At 39.0% G+C, this 19,751-nt stretch overlaps 1 protein-coding gene across 1 annotated transcript in view; it reads right to left on the reverse strand.

Annotated features, from left to right (window-relative positions):
* Positions 1-19,751, reverse strand: part of LOC124266947 (orexin receptor type 2-like) — a 49,789-nt gene that overhangs the window by 10,645 nt on the left and 19,393 nt on the right. Inside the window, exon 2 of the mRNA XM_046701802.1 lies at positions 17,491-17,860. Within this exon, the coding sequence (XP_046557758.1) occupies positions 17,491-17,860 (370 nt within the window). The remainder of the gene's footprint in view (positions 1-17,490; positions 17,861-19,751) is intronic.

Consider the following 19,751-nt stretch of genomic DNA (forward strand, 5'->3'; position numbering starts at 1 on the left):
TTCTTATGAAGAATGTGAATTTCGATAATCATAGCGCTGAGATGTTCGAGGACACATCAGGAACCAAACAGTTTCATTGTCTTTGTAATGAATGTGACGTTTCCCTGAAGACCCGACTCTCTGTAAAGCCACGGTTGAATTATGTATTTTTTCAATTATTAGTCCCCACATGGGTACAATTCGTGAAGCCCATTTCTGGTGTCCCTCGCTGTGATATTGCTGGAATATTGCTGAAAGCGGTGTAAAACCATATTCAGTCAGTCAATTATTAGTGATGGTTGTTTCCTGCCGCAGTCAGCAGTGCTGTGACTCTGACACCATGATGACCAGAAAACTGATCAGATAGACTAATAGGAGCAGAATACACACACACACACACACGCACACACACACACATACACACAAAATTCGTTACTGGTATACCAACTCAAAATCTGTGTTCACTCAGACTTGTAAGAGTCTCACTCACACACACACACACACACACTCACTCACTCACTATTACTACATGCACAGAAAATGGAAGTATTGCAATTTAAGAAAACACAACTAAAAAAGACATTATCTACCAAAATACCAACACACTGCACACGTGTAAATAACTAACTCAGGCACGCATCATAGATTGTCTCAGTGTTATGTCCAAACTACAAACGTTTTGAAAAATAATTTATTTCGAATTACTGCCAAGGTAAAGCTGAAGTGGTGTTACCGAAACCAGGCTTAATGCAATCATCCAATACAATTATAACATGCTGTGACTCAAAGGCTGACACCAGGGCCCTGTTCCTCAAAGCGATCGTAGCGCTACGACTGTCGTAAGTCTATGTTAAAGTATGGGAGTTACGATCATCTTAGCGCTACGATCGCTTTGTGAAACGGGGCCCTGGTCATCAGGGAATTTACAAGACAAACGCATCTTTCTTATTTGAAATGCTACAACAGCAGTCTTTAAAAGCAAACGCTAGCTTTCAGACAATTTCTCTCCTATTCTTCTATTACATATAATCGCATTACTAACGTGTCTCTTTGAAGGATAATTTTGAAAATCTATGTATATACATGTACTATTAAGAACGCAGTGACATAATTGTGTACATTCATTGTTATCTAATGGATGATGTATTCACATGTACACTTACACTCCCAGAGGATGCAACCTATCCTGGCCAAATAGACCGCCAAGAAAACAGAAGGACTGAATTCACCAACAACAGCAAAAGTTGTTTTAGGCAGATGGAATGTCACACGTATAGTATAGTGTAGACAGTATATTAATACGTATCTGTATATATACTTACGTACATCGATATGTCAAACTGGTATACTTACCATACAGAAAGCGTCCTTTGCATAATGTGGCTACAGAATAATGAAAAGGGTATATAAGAACACAATGGCATCCGTGTCGTCTTTGACAGACTGACGTTGTCATGTTAGTAATGCATTGCTAGTTTTCGTCATGTTTCGAGGGGCTATGGGGTAGCTCAGTGGTTAAAGACCAGGGGTCGATTGCCCACATGGGTACAATGTTTGAAGCCCATGTCTGGTGTCCCCCGCCGTGATATTGCTGAAATATTGCTAAAAGCGGCGTAAAACTAAACTCACTTACTCACTCGCTCACTCTTCATCATATACGTCATGTTATGATGTATAAAATATAAGAATCTTAGCAAACTATGACCTCAGAGTATACAGAATTTACACATTTGTTCTTTCCATGTCCATGTACTTCTTTCAAAGACGTTTCATTTTCAATACTATCTGTTATGTTTTGTACACAAGAGGCTTTTTCATTAGTGTTTGGGCGAAAAATCGCGTTAAAATCTCCATAAGACGCCAATAATCTCACAATCGTCGACAGATCCACAGCAAATGCTGAACTCCTAATTTCAAACAAAATTATGTTGTCAATCATGTTATTTTTTATTACTTCCAAATTTAGCCTCATTCCGCATTTTATGGAAATTATCCTTTTAAGATTCTATAACATGACAGGAGATCTAAAACCCGTTCTATAACCACGTGTACGTAATCCTGTTAATGATCTCGAAATCATTGTACATTAACTTGATAATAGGATTAGTGTATCTGATTAAATCTGATATTGTTTAATGAAATTTTCCATTTCATAGTACATGAGTGAGCTAACAAAAACATCTAAAACCACTTCCATAATTGTAGACTTATTGTCAACGATAGATTTTCCGAAGTAATATTTGCCTGATATAGATATTTCAACGTATATACCAGTTTGATCATGTGGTGGCAAACATATGATAACAGGGCATGGTGATAAATTATACACGATTACGTGCATGAAGATAAATATGTTAAACACACATCTAAACTCAGGCGTCATTACTCCCAGTCTGCGTCGATGAATTCATTTCTGTTAAGAACTATAAAACACCAACGTTATATCTGGAACATGGCAAAATACCGGATATTGGATTCTTTAAGTCACAGACCACATTTAACTTACAGTGTACACATGAACACAGACCCCGAGCAAAAGACAAAGTTCAGTAATAGATGTAAAGTGATACATTTTCCAAAGTTACGTGATGACATCGGAATACAGATGATACCCGAAATCTATAACCAAAGTAGTAGGTATTATTCTAACTATGTCACAGATTACACGTATTTTCCTTCAGTATCAGAGCTACGAAACGGACCATTCTCAATTCTGTAAAATGGGAGCGGAAATGAAAATTAGCAGGAGATCTAGATACTCCTGGAAATGCTTGGTGTTACCGCAAGCAAGAGTCAAGATGAAAACCATCCATACAAAACAGTATGCCAAGTGCATTATACAGCAATACCGTAGGCGGTGAGCCCACGTTCTTTACATAGGATTATTACGTGTCAGGGAGTGTTCTTGTATATGTCACTCTGAAAACAAGACTGTAATGAAGGTGTTCAAAGACCCTTGGAATTGGGACATAATACGGAACAGTGGTTGATCAATGTTGTTACATGCAGAAATGTCTTATAAATAGACTGAGTATTTTATTGCCGTTGTGTGTATGGCAGTGCGTTTCAACAAGTCTATTTGAAAGGTGGTGTGTGTGTGTGTGTGTGTGTGTGTGTGTGTTATACAGAAATATGAATATATAATCAGTCATGTTACACATGATTTCTTATTAATCAAACTTCAATACTTATGTTTGGAAACATGTTGGTAGGTCGTGTCCCAAATCAGCCCTGCCATTTGAACTGTTCTGATGACTGACAACCCGTGAAGATCCAGGTTAGAATTAGTCTTCAGCAACCCATACTTGTCGTAAGAGGCGACTAACGGGATCGTGTAGTCAGACTCGCTGACTTGGTTGACACATGTCATCGTATCCCAGTTGCGTAGATCGATGATTATGCTATTGATCACTAAACTGTCTGGTCAAGACGCAATTATTTACAGACCGCCGCCACATAGCTGGAATGTTGCTGAGTGTGGCCTTAAACAACCGAGAGAAAAAATGATGGCTGACAATTGTAGTCCTTGTCTACCCTCATCATATGCACATATGTCTGCATCAGCGTCAGATGCGTTGTTTATCTGTTTTGAAGTAAATGAAGAACATTCCTGTGTATGCTTATCATGATGCTAGGACAATAGCATGCATAGCGAGGCCAGCGCTTACACACAGTACACATAGCCAAGGTTTGTTCTTCAAAGACAATGACATGAATGAGTGGCTCGGGGCGAACAATACCAACAACTTACTGATTGTGGTATGCTGTACTATTGCTGATAACTATGTGTCTGACATAGAACATTTCGATAACTCCGACGATTGTTTAAGTTATGGATGGAATCAGGTAGATAGGGGTTGCTTTCGTTTGAAAAAGCTGTCCTGAGATTGAAGTGAAGTGAAGTTGGTTCACAAACGGGACGTTACATTTATTAGAAATGAGAAGATGTTTCCCTACCAGACATGTACGTGCTTCCGAACAGGAACAATATGTATTCAACTTATAGACATATTCGATGATCAGAAATTGTGAATACATTTATGTCTTGTAAGCAATTTCCCATACCTACTACAAATATGAAAATTAACATTTTTTTCATTGATTTTTGTACACGACACATTATGTTTTAAGTCTTTCTTGACATGAATCGGGGGTGGGGTGGGTGGGGTACAGTTCTAGTTGACTCATTTGCTGGTCACTACGTAAGTCTGAGTTTATTTCTCAACAGTGGTAAAATGTAATGAAACTCATCTCTCTTGTATCACCTGCGGGGATAAAATGATAATACTTCATCGATTACTCACAGCCAGTTAGGGTAGATGCCCGTCGAAGAACGCCATTGTGAAGTCTCTGGTTGGTTTTGGCGTCAATGATCAAGGAAAACGTAAGTGAATGTTGGTATTGTTTGTAATTCGTGATCAGTGTCTGTGCCGTGCCTAAGTAACACCGATACTCAGCAGAGCCCGGTACCCAATCATTCAGCGTGTAATTCGACGTCTTCCTCGTGCGTGACAGACTCCATATGAGAGCAGGATCAAAGGAATGCCTTCTCCAGAGAAATGCACCTTAATACATCCGTGGGCCAGTAGACGATACTATCATACCTTGGTTGTGTTAATGATGCCAGGTACTGTTTCTATGATAACACAAGAATATGTTCACGTGATTTATGTTGGGTTTATATGATAACAACTGAATATGGTCACATGATTGATTTACGGTTGCCTTAATTAATACAACTGGACACTGGATCTTCAAGAACTAGTCTGTAGCAAGTTCATGGCATGGTATTACCGACTAGTATTTGTTCCTTTTTATTAAGGGCGATGGGGTAGCCTAGTGGTTAAAGCGTTCGCTCGTCACACCGAAAACCTGGGTTTGATTCCTTACATGGGTACAATGTGCGAAGCCCATTTTGGTGTCCCCTGCCGTGATATTGCTGGAATATTACTGAAAGCGGCGTAAAACTAAACTCACTCACCACGTGCCACCACTCCTTTTTATCATAAAACACAGTGCATGCAGTAAGGTATTAACATTTTGATGCCGTGCGATGCCGTAAACGTCAGTGACATTCTTACGTGCGTAGAGAATGGTCATTGGCACTAAATATTTTTCTCCATTAAATGTGAGTGTTGTGACCATGTATGGAGTGAGGCCATCACATACAAACCTATACCAGCCTTATAGACATTGAAACATTCTTGTTCTTATACTTCTTTATACAATGTGTGTACGTTAGATAAAAGTGTTCTGCCAGCATATAGAGTATACACATACTAACCTAGATCATCTTACAGATATTGAAACATTATTGGGCGTATACTTGGGCTTATACTTCTATAGGGCCACCATTTGTGTACGTGCGCGTAGAGATGCATCTTGTCGGGCATGGCCATTATCGTTTCGTTCTGGAACAATGACCTTGGGTAAATTTGGTCAAGGTTTTGGTTTTTTGCACCGACAGTATGGCGTGGATATTCATTGTTCAAACGGACGTATTGTCTGTACCGTATGTCCTCTGAAAGTAATCTCATCTATTGAAATGAGTACCTTTTTCACTTCTTCAATTGAATTCAACGAGGGCGTTGTGCAGCTGCGTAAGCATTTAAGAGTCATTAAATGGCGGAGTAGCATACAAAATTATCAGTATTTTCATCATTATTAGGAAACCCAAGAATACTTCACATTGTCATTGACTTGATGTGTTATTACGAAATGTGCAACACTGCAGACACAGGAACCCGCGGTTTATCGAAATTGAGTTATTATCACGAAATGCGCGAGTTTGAAATTCCTGTGGCTGTTTTTCTCCAAAACAACAAATATAATAATGTCATCTGGCGGAAACGCAATGATGAAGAACCAAACATGGAATCTCAAGACATCCGGGTCTTCATTTTCTTACACTCTCCTCGGAATTGCATTAAACCTTTTGCATTTAAATTATGGTCATAATCAATAAAGAACATTTGCCCAAGGAGAATTCAAGTTCGTGTTGTAAAGGTAATATTTGCAATGTTAATATGGACCATACATTTCATTTTGCAATTTCAAAGTAGGTTTTAAGTGCATATCTATGTCTACAGTAAAAGTATTTTCTCTGTGATGCTGGGCGGTGGGGTAGCCAAGTGGTTATCGCGTTCGTCGTCACGCCGAAGACCGGGGTTCGATTCCCCACTTGGGTACAATGTGTGAAGCCCTTTTCTGGTGTATCCGACGTGGAATTGCTTGAATATTGCTAAAAGCGGCGTAAAACCATACTCACTCACTCACTCTGTGATGCTCCATTTTACTGATGCTCATTGTAATTCCAGGATGAAACTTTCCAAGTAACCTTATTTGTGGTAAGCGTCGTAGACAACGGATCGATTGGGTCAGGGAATCTTTGCTCAAGACTTCCTTCACTAGTTTCCCAGGTTTATATTCGATTATTACCTTCCACCGTTGTAGTAGTGCTACAGGTTGTATTAATCAAGTGACACAGTACGTATCACTGTATCGTGTTATTGAGCTAGTTGCCTAGACTCACCGGAAGTGAGTGAGTGAGTTTAGTTTTACGCCGCGTTTAGCAATATTCCAGCAATATTAAAGCGGGGGACACCAGAAATGGGCTTCACACAATTTACCCTTGTGGGAAATCGAACTCGGGTCTTCGTTGTGACGAGTCAACGTTTTAACAACGAGGCTACCCCCACCGCCCTTGACTTACGAAGTGCTTTTTGACATACAACTAAGCGGGGCATGGAGCATATGCGGCCGAGTCGTCGGAGGTCTTTCGAAAGGACATACAGATTTACATCAGCGCAACAGAATACGCAGTCTTGATAATCCTCAAAATTAGATTTAATTTTGTGTAAAGGGCAAAACAGCTGTGAATTGACCACTGAAAATCCGTGATGACACCAGGTGTTTGCTAAAAGGGCACGCATGTCTTGCACATCTGGTAACACCTTTAATCGAATCAATGGTTCGTCTTGATAACATTATCAGGTTTGTCGGCATCGTACATGTGCCCGTACTAATTGTTTTCACGCAATTAAGAAACGTATAAGAACTGCGCCACTTAGGGCGTTCTTTAAACAAAGTTGACACGCCATGACATAACTGAAATACCATCAAAGCCTCTGCTAATACAAACTGACATAAAACGAGGTGTGTTTGCTGTTGCTGATGTTGCGGACAGAGACACGAACAGCAATCGCATTATCACAAGTGTTTAAGGAAGCACTTACAATTTTTTTTGCTCCAGCTTTTCCTTTACCATAACTTGTATTAACGTAAATCATAAAGACCCGATGGATCAGGCACATCAGATGTTGGCTCCGGTGCTGTGTGTAATTGAGGAAAACCTTTTACCAATAAACAACTTGAGTAAACGTAACAGGAACGTAATACGTGACGATACTTCTTGGGAATAATTCCTTCTTGCTATCAAACCAGAAATGACACGCTCTCCGTACATGAAACGTGTTAAGTCTGGCAAACATCAGTTACCTTTGATCACAGGTTTATTTGCCAAGCAAATTAAAGCCTCCACATTAGTAGTGTTTGTTTTCGATAAACGTTCTTTATGGAAATACATCAATCTTTCCGATAGTGTTTACTCGAATGTACTTCCCGTTGAGTACCACATTCTAGCAATGTCGTTATGGCTGACATTAGAAACGGAATATATAATCCAAACCAAATTCAAACAGTTCAATGTTTGATATGAGACACTGATCAATAATATATATGAAGGAGTTAAGATTATCGCCACAATAATTCTTTTAAATCTTGACATTTAGGCTTTAGGAGATTGCTGCAAATATATAGTTAAGTTTAGAGAAAGTTTTTAAATGTAAAAGAAAACCATGACTTTAAAACTTGAAAATATAGACCTTTTTAAGCTCTTATGTATCAAAACTTAACATTTTATCGATTTTACATAAACCTTCCATGTGACTAGACGTCACTGGTTTCGACAATGATGAAATCCTTTCTTTGACCGATGCCTTCTTTGTGAAAGCAGGTCAACTGAGTCAGTTTCTACAGGAACAGGGGCTTCCGTATGGTATTGTGCATCTATCTAATACCAAATACTTCATGCTGGTGTGATTACCATAACATGCCAACATCAAACAGAGGTTATTTTGCAAATTGCTATGATTTATTGATGCCGGTAACACTACCCTCAGTAGCTGGCGCCAATGTTATCACATTGTATAATTTATTTACAACCATTGACTTATTACTCGGAATCATCTGTTAGATAATACACCGCGTCATACAATTGGATATTGATCAGTCTGAGTGGATTATCCGAATAAATAAATAAATAAAACCCGTCATTATGGTCAGTCTCTGTAAACAAGACACATCACTACAGGAATATAGTCTTACATTCGTAGTCGGGGCTCTCTATAACTGACACAACAACACTACAGACGTTCTTTAATGACTCATTACGATTACCACCTTTATGTTGTCTTGTTTTGTTCTTGTAACATTATCTCCTTCGTGCTTTGTGAAACTATCGCAAAGAAGGCTTTTGAAAAATGAATCCGAAAAGATTCGAAATAACTCTTAGTACAATGAAATTTACCAATACTTTATATGAAATCAAGTCCTTTCTACTGCACAATGTGGTAACAATAATGGCCTTGCAAGAACAAGCATGAAATACGTTATTTCTAGGTCATACCATTACCAATCTGTATATAATGTACGTTGTGATTTATAAACAAAATAATTCTTACGGTACGTCAATCAGAGCCATACTAGTAATATATCAAACATGACCCCTTTTCTTTCAGAAAGTAATAGACAAGAAAACAAGTGTACGATTTATTGAATACGGCTGCCTATTCATAGTAAGGCTCCGGAGGCACCGATTGCAGACATCCGTGGAGAATGTCCCAGGCATTTCAAATACGGCTTCATTGTTGGAGAGGTAATTCATGTGTAAGCCCTGAATATGACCATATGCCAATTTTACGGACAATGAGCACTGTGACTGAATGTGTCATTCATTACCGTCCATTGTTGCAATAATGACACTTACACTCATATATATTGCAATATCGCGCATCCCCGAGGTGCATATTTTTATAACGTTGGTACCAGAGGCAATTGTGGATTAAGGTTGCATTTCTGTTTTTTGGTGAGACTGTGGTACTATGTGAAAAACATGACCAGCACAACAGTATACAGTATACAGACAGTCTTGAAGAAGGACGCTATGATGGCATTGGCCGCACATCCATCCTTGACTCTTATTCCTGCAGACTGTGGACCCCTTTAAGATATTTATACAAAATGATATTAGGCAAATAGGATTACGGCTCAGCACAGTCTCACAAGAATAATTCACTACGCTGATCAATTCGAGTAGACCGGTGATTGAGCTTTGCTTAATGTCGCCTATAGATACACTTCTTATTCAAGCTGAGACTCGCTGTGTTTGACGCCTTGTTATATGGTCATTTTTTCAGAAGGTTATGTCTATTGGACAAGGCCATGTCAGGCCGCATCGATTTCGCTATGGAAGGAAGCAAATACGGTGTGATGAATGCGGTTCCAATGTTAGCAGCTAATGCCAGTAAGGTGATGAGAATACAGAGTTCTGAAGCCAGTATCAGCTTATTGGTTAGTAACTTATTTGGGCAATCTCAACTGATTTATAAGTTTGTGTATAAGACTTTGTCCCACCATTGACATTTTATAAAGGGCTTTAAGTTATAAACGTCTGCAGATCATGTGAAAAACATATCGAGCCAAATAAATGACATCCTTAAGTGAAATTAAATCCAAGCTGAAATTATCTGTTATTGATTTAGCTTCAAGATTCAAATTCATCCACACTGGTGGCAGTATATGGCTTTTTTTAGTATCTAACCTCGACTAACGAAGATGCTGAAAGGTACTTTTCTCATCGTTGGATGGCCAGAGAATAATTAATTGCAATACCCCTAAAGAATGAAATATTTGAGTTCAAAATGTGATGCCATTAACACCACAACTAAACTTTATGCTGACCGGGAGGCAATCGACAAAATCAGCAACATTTCCAAGTTGTAACGGCCCCAAGAGCTTGTGGTTCTGTGCTCTGAACTAATGTCTGACTATATGAACCTGTTTCAAGGTTTGAGAAGAACTATGTACTTGTAACCACATTTCGCAACTCCTTCCATTGTTATGCTCTCTCGACAAATCAGGTACTGGCTTAACGAGTAAGCCTATCCTGCTGATCCGGCTAATGTCTGTTGTACTATTGTCTTCCCTTTGGTGTTTACATTTCGCCACTTTTAACGTCCAATATAACATCACATTTCTATGAAGATTACACAGAGTATCGTATGGCTGAATCCTGCTCAAAGCATGTTTAACCATGTTTACACAATACAATGCTTTGTAAAGCTTTTAAAACTTTGTGGTGGACATGATGAAAGAAGCGTACGCACCAGTAACCAAATGTATTGCCATAGCCATAAGTTCGCGTGCTTTCTCGGGTCAACAACTTATTTGTTTTTGCATGTATTTGTAACAGGTGCCACCGGTTAGGCAGGACACGCTTACTATATCGCGAACATCTGACATTATCCCTATAGAATAGTGAGTCATAAACGTGTTTATGTTATAGTCGGAATAGTCTACATTTAATATATATTTCTTATGATCATAGAAATGGTGTTGTTGCTCTTATTTACGTAGTGATCGGGGTGAATGTCACTTTGAAAAATATTGCTTTATACCGCCTCGGCGTGGTGCTGAGCTATGCCTTTCAATGTGTTTGCCTTAAAGCTTAAGATCATCTTTAAGGGCTTCGTCTTAATACGTAGCACAACGATTTGTTACTTTAGATTCGTCAATGTGTCAATAAAATCCCGTATGAATAGGCTCGACCCATAATCCTAAAAAACATAACACACTCTTTCAATTTATGTGTCACCGAAATGGGTCCCTTCTGTGATTCGTGGATCCATGCAAGCCGGAGAACATGCACGTAGTATACAGGATGTTATTGTAAGTGTGGTGGTGAAAAGTCAACTTTTTTTGGACGTGGCCCCGCTAATATTATAAACATTGCTTTGTGCTTGCACTCAAGTCCATCTTAGATGTCTCCCCAAAGACCGTTTCGTTATACTTAACCCGCCATTTGCAACAAAAAAAGTAACATATAACTGTCATCAATTTTCTTTACCATCGACCAAAGTCAAATGTCTTCACATGCTAACCTCTTTAAGTGAAAAGTTAATTATCAATCAATTATTGTATAGTTGGTTTGTGAAAGCACTCAGTATCTTAGCTGAATAGCGGGTGAAATTCTATGGATATACAACTTATATATTATTAATGTAAGCAACGTTTCAGTGTAGATGCTAACACCGAAACGTCGCTTACATTAATAACAATGAAGTTGTGTATCCATAGAACATTGTTAATCACGGCAACGTCTTAATGCCACTCAAAGAAATTATCTTAGATGTAGAACATTTCATTTCAAATACCCATTGATGTAGCCTGAACATAGCATAAGATGGAATATATTGTTTGTATTATCGAAAACATTTCCGTCTTCTGTCCCAGAAACACACAATATTCTTCAGCGGAAGAACATGCACTTCCTAACCTTTTCTCACATTAAAGCCAGTATCTCTTCAAAGGCCGTGAAAGGAAACCATCCATTCGTGATGAAATCAAAACCAAAGGGTTAATAATACATGTTTTCATGACCGTTAGAGTGAATGGGTTAGTATAATATTTACGTCGCATTTAGAAATATCACGGCGGAGGACAACAGAAAACGTCTTCGTATAATTTAAATATAAGTGGATTCGAAAACGGGTCTTCGGCGTGGCGAGCGAATGTATGTAAAACTAGGCTGCCTTTCCTCACCTGCTACAAAAAATGCGAATGACAAACATTGACCCATTCATTAACTGACTAGTGTACTGCCTAGTGTAATCACTTTGTTGATAGTTTACAAACAGTCAGAATCATACAATAGAATCTCGTGAATAAAGAAAAGGTAAGTAGCTTTCTCAGTCTGTTGTTGATTGAGAGATTATTTCAGCACCACATGGAGAAACATGCATATTTTCAGTAATCGACCCTTGATAAGAAATAATTTCGTGAATGGAGAATTATAAACGATTAGAAATGTCCAACACCCACAACTTATTTCCGCCAAGCTGGAAGTAATGGACCTCTTTGGACCAGGCATGTCCTATTTACTTCATTACAGACACTTAAGGAAAATCGATATGCTTGTTGGTTGTTTCTTAAGTTTGAGTAGAAGCATAATTGGCACCAAGACATTCCATGATCTTCCATGTATTCATTATTCAGGTTAACATGACAAAAGTGATGATGTTGTAAATGACCTCGCAGGACTTGATGACAATCATGAGCCACTTTTTCTGTTCTTTTTATGACCAACAAAGTTGAACATGAACGTAGTTAGAGAGCATGTTGGGTGAGATGAACCTTTGGCACAGCAACTTCACGATATTTTAATATGTGCCTGATATCAAACTTTCCAACAGAACACTGGCTCTTATTCCCACTAATTTACTTCTATGATAAAGACTCCATAATAGTCACTTCCGGTTAATGGTTCACAAATCAGATTAATTGTATACAGGAGAAAATACGAAAGCGACAAGACAAACATTCATTCTTTTATGGATTTCTTGGTTGTTGCATAAAACGCGTTTGCCCATAAAATTGGTCTTAAAGGTAAAACTCGTATTTACCATGTTCGATGACATTTCAATAACAACACAGACTCTTTATGTAATTTATACTTCGATCACAATGCATACAGATGTGATTAAATACATTGGCGATCTGCTCCAAGCATATTAACCTGGAATAATCCGCCTTGATTCTGCAGGCTATTTGGACCATCAGTCAAGGGTTTACACTCGAAGCATAACGATCCAGTAAATGAAACATTATTCATATACTGTGGGAATTTAAATGAAGGATGAAATACCATATAAATAATTTTTGTAAGAAAGGAGATTCTGATAATTTATCATGTCTTGCGCAGAATTCCCAAAGGATGCAATATGACAGCGTTTAGCCTCGTAACAATGCATACATAAAACACACACACACGCACACACGCACACACCCACTCACTCACTCACAAACACACACACACACACACACATACATTCAATATTAATCGTATCAATAGTAAGGGAAGTGCATTTAACATTTTCAAATATACACACATACAACTTTAGGTATATACTGCAAAACATAGTCGAACATTTCTCCAATGTACAAAAACTACATTAACAAGAAGTATCTTGTAGATCGTTTCCAACATCCTCACATGATAAGTGACGGGACACAATCAACCCAGGGTCCTTGATTGAATGCTGTAATTGTCCTTCTTCTCGTAAATATCCATTCTGTGATACATTTATGCCCTGTCTAACAATGAACTCGAGCCTCGTGAGACTCATCCGTGCAAATAGGCCCATGTGTTCAAGATGTGATATGAAGATGCACACGTGTTCCTATAAATCTTTAGGTTCAGGTCGCAATGACCCAAAATAAAGCGCATATTCACACAATTACAGAAAGAAAAAAAAACATTCCACAAGCTATAGCGACGAATTGAAATACATGCATTCCCATATCACAATGAAAGAATAGCGAAGCGCCAGGTGAAACAATATTGCTCAATATCACAATACTTTGGTCACTGAAAGAGGAGGATGACTACAAGTTTCAGATCTTGCATCAAATACGTGTACAAATCATCCTGTAAACGATAATACAAACATATCTATCAAATGCTAACAATAATTATTGCATAAAGGACCATTTCCATCACAGCAAACATTATATTCCACAAAACTATACAAATGTATGATATGTGTTAACGATGTGTCAGGGATCTTGCTTGACGATCAGACATCCACCACACCAGCTATATATATCCCGATCATAAGCCAGTTACTGCCATATAAAATGCGACACAACCGGACAAGTGTCCACCTAATACTGTATGTTAAGAGTCCAGATTCAGACTGTAACTGAAAATGTGTTTATAACTTTGACTGAATCAGGCGGCTGAAGCAGAGTACGTTGAGATTCATACGCGCTTTACGACCTGCTGGATGACAAGCACTCCACAAACAGAAGTTGTACATTAACGGGCGATAACGGCCCTTAGTGATCCACTTCGGACATCTATCAAGCCCCTGGACTGTAAGGAGAAGGCTTCATGGACATTTTATCTATGCATAGACGTATTGGATATAACGGGAGCTGTATATCCCATCTCTTTAAGACACGAGATAGTCTTGTGGGAATTCAACGCGATTCGCGGCCACGACTCTTTGTGAACGTCGAACAGCTGTGCCTACACCAGAGCTATGTTCAACGTTTAGTCTCAAAAACATGTAATCACTAAGCTTGATCATTATCACTTTACTCTTGGCGATGAAACCAAACTCGGTTCGGTCCTTTCCAAGTCGTTATTTACCTTCCCCCAACCAATTCACTTGAAGGAGTATGGTTTGATGACACCTTCACCTTGAAGACTGGGGACACGTGTCTTATCTGTAGAGAGAGCCACTGACGTGCTGTCACGTGTTGTCTTTGCCAGCGGAGACGTCCTTGTTGATGTGCCGTCAGGATTGACCTTCTTACTGGATGTCGTGGATGCGTAGCATTTAAGGTCATGACATTTAGACACTGTGTTCTGGTGTTGACGAGCTAACAGGTAACACCATGCAAATGTAGCACAGCGACTGAAACGTTCGAGTTTGTATTTAGTTCTTTTATTACGCTCCTATTAACAGGGATCAAAGGGCGTTGCGCAGGATATGAGAGAGGCTATGGGCTGTTTTAGGTGTTAATCAGGTATGACCGGAGCTCGTCCTAATGGGTTGGCCTTCCCACAGTTATGTGGGTTGTTAGATATTCGATGTTGATCTTCTCAGGCTGCTCTTCTAGACTGCTCGGTTGGTCTTGTCCTGGACCTCCTTTCACGAAGCACTAAGGTGATTATAAGTTTACTGAGGTAACCTTAGTGCAATATTAAAGAATGGGAGTTAAGGTTAACCTTAGTAAAGGTTGCTTCGTGAAAGGAGCCCCAGGTCTGTGCCTCTCTGCAGTTTCTTTAAATCGCCTAGCTATTCATCCCAAACTTCCATCTTTATCCTTTAAACGCACTGGCACTCATTCCCATTTGAGTTACATTAAACATTTGTAATAGCTGACTGATTTGACCGGTCATCTGCTCCATAGGTAAATGGGCAGTTTGTGTACAGCCGAGGCGAAGTTTGTACAGCCAGGTAACAAGAGAGATGAAGTCATAGATAACGATATTTCACATTCGTTTGTTAACTAGTTGTGTTAATTCTTGCCTCTTAATGACCTCCAGCAGATTGACAAAATCTATTTCGTTTGAAAATCAAGCCCGCCTGTGATCACATCCTTTGACCACCAAATAGTGTCACAAAAAAAAACCGTAAGAAAAGGCAAACGGGTTTAATTGTATGTGATCCGTACAACTAGTGTTATGTTGGCCATGTTGGCACCATAAGCCATATGGAAACATGTGGATTGATTGCTGATTTCATTTACTTTCTTTTTCCGATTTGTACAAAATATTTCGGTTACCAGATATCGGGAAATACAGTGTATATCACTATCATTTAGGTATTATACGTAAGTCGGCTTACAACTAACTGACAACTGAATTACTTGTCGGTGCTTAGCGGCTGACATTCCGGAATCTCTCTCTCTCTCTCTCTCTCTCTCTCTCTCTCTCTCTCTCTCTCTCTCTCTCTCTCTCTCTCTCTCTCTCTCTCTCTCTCTCTCTCTCTCTCTCTCTCTCTCTCTCTCTCTCTCTCTCTCTCTCTCTCTCTCTCTCTCTCTCTGCTTGCTACTGTGTGATATTTTCTGCCACCCTGTGTTATGTATAATATAACCTGACAGAGTCTGTATTATGCAACTTATCTTTTGCCGTTCCAAAAGTAAGTGAGTGACTTTATTTTTACGCCGCACTCAGCAATATTCCAGCTATATGGCGGCGGTCTGTACACAATCGAGTCTAGACCAGACGATCCAGTGATCAACAGTATTAGCATCGATCTGTGCAATTGGGAACCGATGACATGTGTCAACCAAGCCAGCGAGCCTGACCACCCGATCCCGTTAGTCAGGTTCATTCTAACCCGGACCTTCACGGGTCTGCTGATCAAAGAACAGACTCTGTTCAACTTGGAATGAAATTGTAATATCATCTGAAATCAGTTCTATCCATTTAGCTTCACTTGTATCTTCTTTTCTGATAATATTCTCCCAGGTGATTATAGAATGAATGATAAAGCTATTTCAAGTTGTTCATTAAACACCAACCTTCGGGCCCGAAGAAAACATTGTCTAATCTCGCCCATCACACCTTCTGGGCTTTCAAGATGCCAAATTAAGAATCCGCGTCATGACACTTTAAAAAGAATGTCAAACGTAATTAACTCTAACACTCTAGATATCTGCAGTTGTCATGTCATGTTATTGGATCTGCAGGCAAGAAAACATATTTGATTAAAAGGACGAAAGGTCTGCTGCCTTATTGGCATCTTTTGTTCACCTTGTAGAAGCGCTTCCAGCAATGGAAACATGCGGGACGGAAATATGTACCATATAATTGGCAGTAAAGCGTGAAACTGAAGGAGACGAGCTTTATAGAGTTACATACGTTTTGCCTGAGCGTTAGGTTGCCTAGTTGCCTGTTGCCTATAACATACCAATGAGTAGGTTTGTCGTAGTACAAGCTTGGCTGCAAGGGGGACAGAACGGAAAATACGTTTAAAAAACTGTAATCATAATCCTAACTTCATTAATGTCATTCCATACGGACATATGTTAGGTATCGTCATATTGAGTTTGTTCCATGTATCTGTCTATCTAGGGTTTAATTATTCTTGTTGCTAACATTTATTGCCGAAAAATGTCTTCAAAAATATGTTACATGTTCCTTAAATGATGGGTTAGTTCCTGTGGTGTTTCGGGGTGCTACTGCTTCAGGACTGATCCGTGACAGCAGGAATCGGCAGGGTCCGTGGCAGCATGGTCCCTCGGTTGTACTTGCTGTCTGTTTGTCATCGCCCCTTCACGACGATGGTAAGGTAGGTAGGTATATACGTGCTAAAAGTGTTTACGGGCCCTCTTGATAAGGGCAATTTCCTAGTCATGAGTGCTGACTCTTTAAGAAGTTTTAATATGAAAACACAAGAGAGAGTTTGCTGTTTCAACTGTGCTCGTTTTCCATTTTGTATCCATGTCTGGATCATTAACATCTAATCCCCAAACGTCAAAAGACGTGAAAACTTCTTGTACATATGTTTTCTCTGACTAATATTCCATCTCTATTCGGCGACGTTAAATATTTTTTTCTCACAAACGTGGCATACAGTTCAAAGCTTTTCAGTAATATAAACGGTGATATAAAAGATGAATTCATGCATGATTGAACAGCCTCAATAGCAGACTTACCTAGGTTTTCAGCACCAGGAGCCTTGGCACTCCAAAGAGTATAGGACACGACAGAATACACAATGGTCATGAGGATTAATGGCACCACGTACAACGCCAGTGCCAAGAATACTTGGTAGGCCACATCGGTCGTGTACGACCAACTCATGCGATTGTACACCAGATAATTGTCTATGTCTTCATACGTCTTCGTGATCTCCATGAAAATCAGATTGGGCAGTGCTACCAGAGATCCCGCGATCCAGATGGCCACCATTGTTATAGACACTTTCCTGAAGGTTATGTCCGAACTGAGTGGTTGGCAGATAGCGTAGTACCTCTCCACAGCAATACAGCAAAGAGTTAGGACTGACACGCAGACAGTCAGGGTCTGAAATAAGGGAAAGTAAAATGGATTAAACAACCTTGCGCACAACGTCATAGTTTTTTTCAAAACAATTGTCTTAACTAGGACCATCGCAGTTAAAACCATGGCTTGAGAGAACCCCAATGTCCATAGGTGTAAAGACATAGCGTGTTGCAAACGTATATTGCAAACCACCTAGGTGCCTGAACCGGAGGGGTGAAATGCGACACCCTGCTTTTTTCTTTTGCTGTCCTCCATATTACTATTTAAGCAAATGAAGAATGCTTGCGAAAATGTAGTTGTCCCTGTACCTCACCTCGCTGAACAAAAATGAATTACATTGAGATAAATGTAATTGGAAAATCAAAATTTAAGAAAGATGGATATTTCTAAAACAAAGTGAAATTAGATCTGGAATTCATAAGGTTAAAACTGATTTAAACATGCATCTGAATACGTCATGCGATGACCATGACATATTTTTCTTTTGTTAAAAATGTACATGAATGTAGGGATATAAGTCCAGCAAATAGAATGAAAAGAGTGATCCTTATATACACATGGGGAATTCTGTCAAATCACCGATATGTCAACTGATTTTATTCTTATGAAGACATGCCGAAGGAGTAACGTACTTCTACAGATAGTCATATTTCCCAACAAAACTAACGAAAAGCTTACAATGAACTAAATTGAACCACTTAAAAAGAGCAATTAGGATCTAATAAATCAAATCTTCTAATCCCATTGAACTTAAGTTATGGGCAGCTAACTTAATTTGTATCAAATTCAAGGAAAATTATGCAACATAATTCAAAATCATATACATGGAATTGTTGCTAATATTTCACATGGGAGAGTGGTTTGTATGAATAGTGCTGTCTATAGAAAACGATGGTTCATTCTTCAAAGACATCAGGTACATACGCCATCGATTTCTGCTTCCGAAACTAGAGACAAAGATGAAAACATCATCTTCCCTGATGCCCGGGACATTTGGGCCCGTTTGATTCCAGATAATTGAACATCTTAACGTAGTCATTGATTTCCATAAATATTAAATGAAGCAAATAATATGGATTTCTGATTTCGTTTCCAGAAGCTAAAGATAAAATGAAACTGAAAGAAGGTTCTCATTACTGTTTTGGTTTGATGGGTTTCCTAACAAAAAGCAAAAGTCTATATTTAGTGAAAACAATCTATGATAGCCAAACCATTGGACGACGGATCTACGAAAGCGTATTCACATGACGTCGTGATTTAACGAAAAGCCTTGCAAGTGTGTCCAAATCAGCTAACTCACTCTTTTAATAGCAACAAAAATGGTTAATTGTAGCTTGCAACCAGCCACCTTTAAAATGGTTGAGTTTACCGTGTTGTGTTACCTCCCTTAGGCGTACCAGGAACTTGTTATCGTGGATCTGAATCCCGGTTTGTGCTGATTATGCTTTTGTGGTTTTCACCCAGATATATCACCTGAAGGCATGTGCTGATGCACTTTAATATAAATTAAATGCATGTAGTGTTTAAGGGGGCGCTACATCCAACTCACTTTTCAAATCATAAGTTCAAGGACGCACAATTACGTTCACGATAATATCAGTCTTTCAATTCATTTCTTTCAATTATGAAGATTGGCAACGATGATATATTCTTAAATTACTATGTTCTGTGTGACGAGCTGAATAATACAGGTCTTATATAATATTCTACAAGCACGAATTGTCTCATTATTGTGTACAAAAAACGGTTCCCAGCACAAATGCTTATAAGACATAGTTTGCGTAGCTCAAATAAAAAATTTCCAGAAATCATTGAGAAAATCTGTGTTTCCTAATACTGCTAATAGAATTTTAACGGCCCGAACACTGTCTGAAGATATTTGGATGCTGCTGGCTGCACAAAACAGTCGTTG

The sequence above is a fragment of the Haliotis rubra genome, unplaced genomic scaffold (assembly GCF_003918875.1).
Source record: "Haliotis rubra isolate DU_JTF1 unplaced genomic scaffold, ASM391887v1 Scf129, whole genome shotgun sequence".
In the NCBI taxonomy this organism is placed as follows: domain Eukaryota; kingdom Metazoa; phylum Mollusca; class Gastropoda; order Lepetellida; family Haliotidae; genus Haliotis; species Haliotis rubra.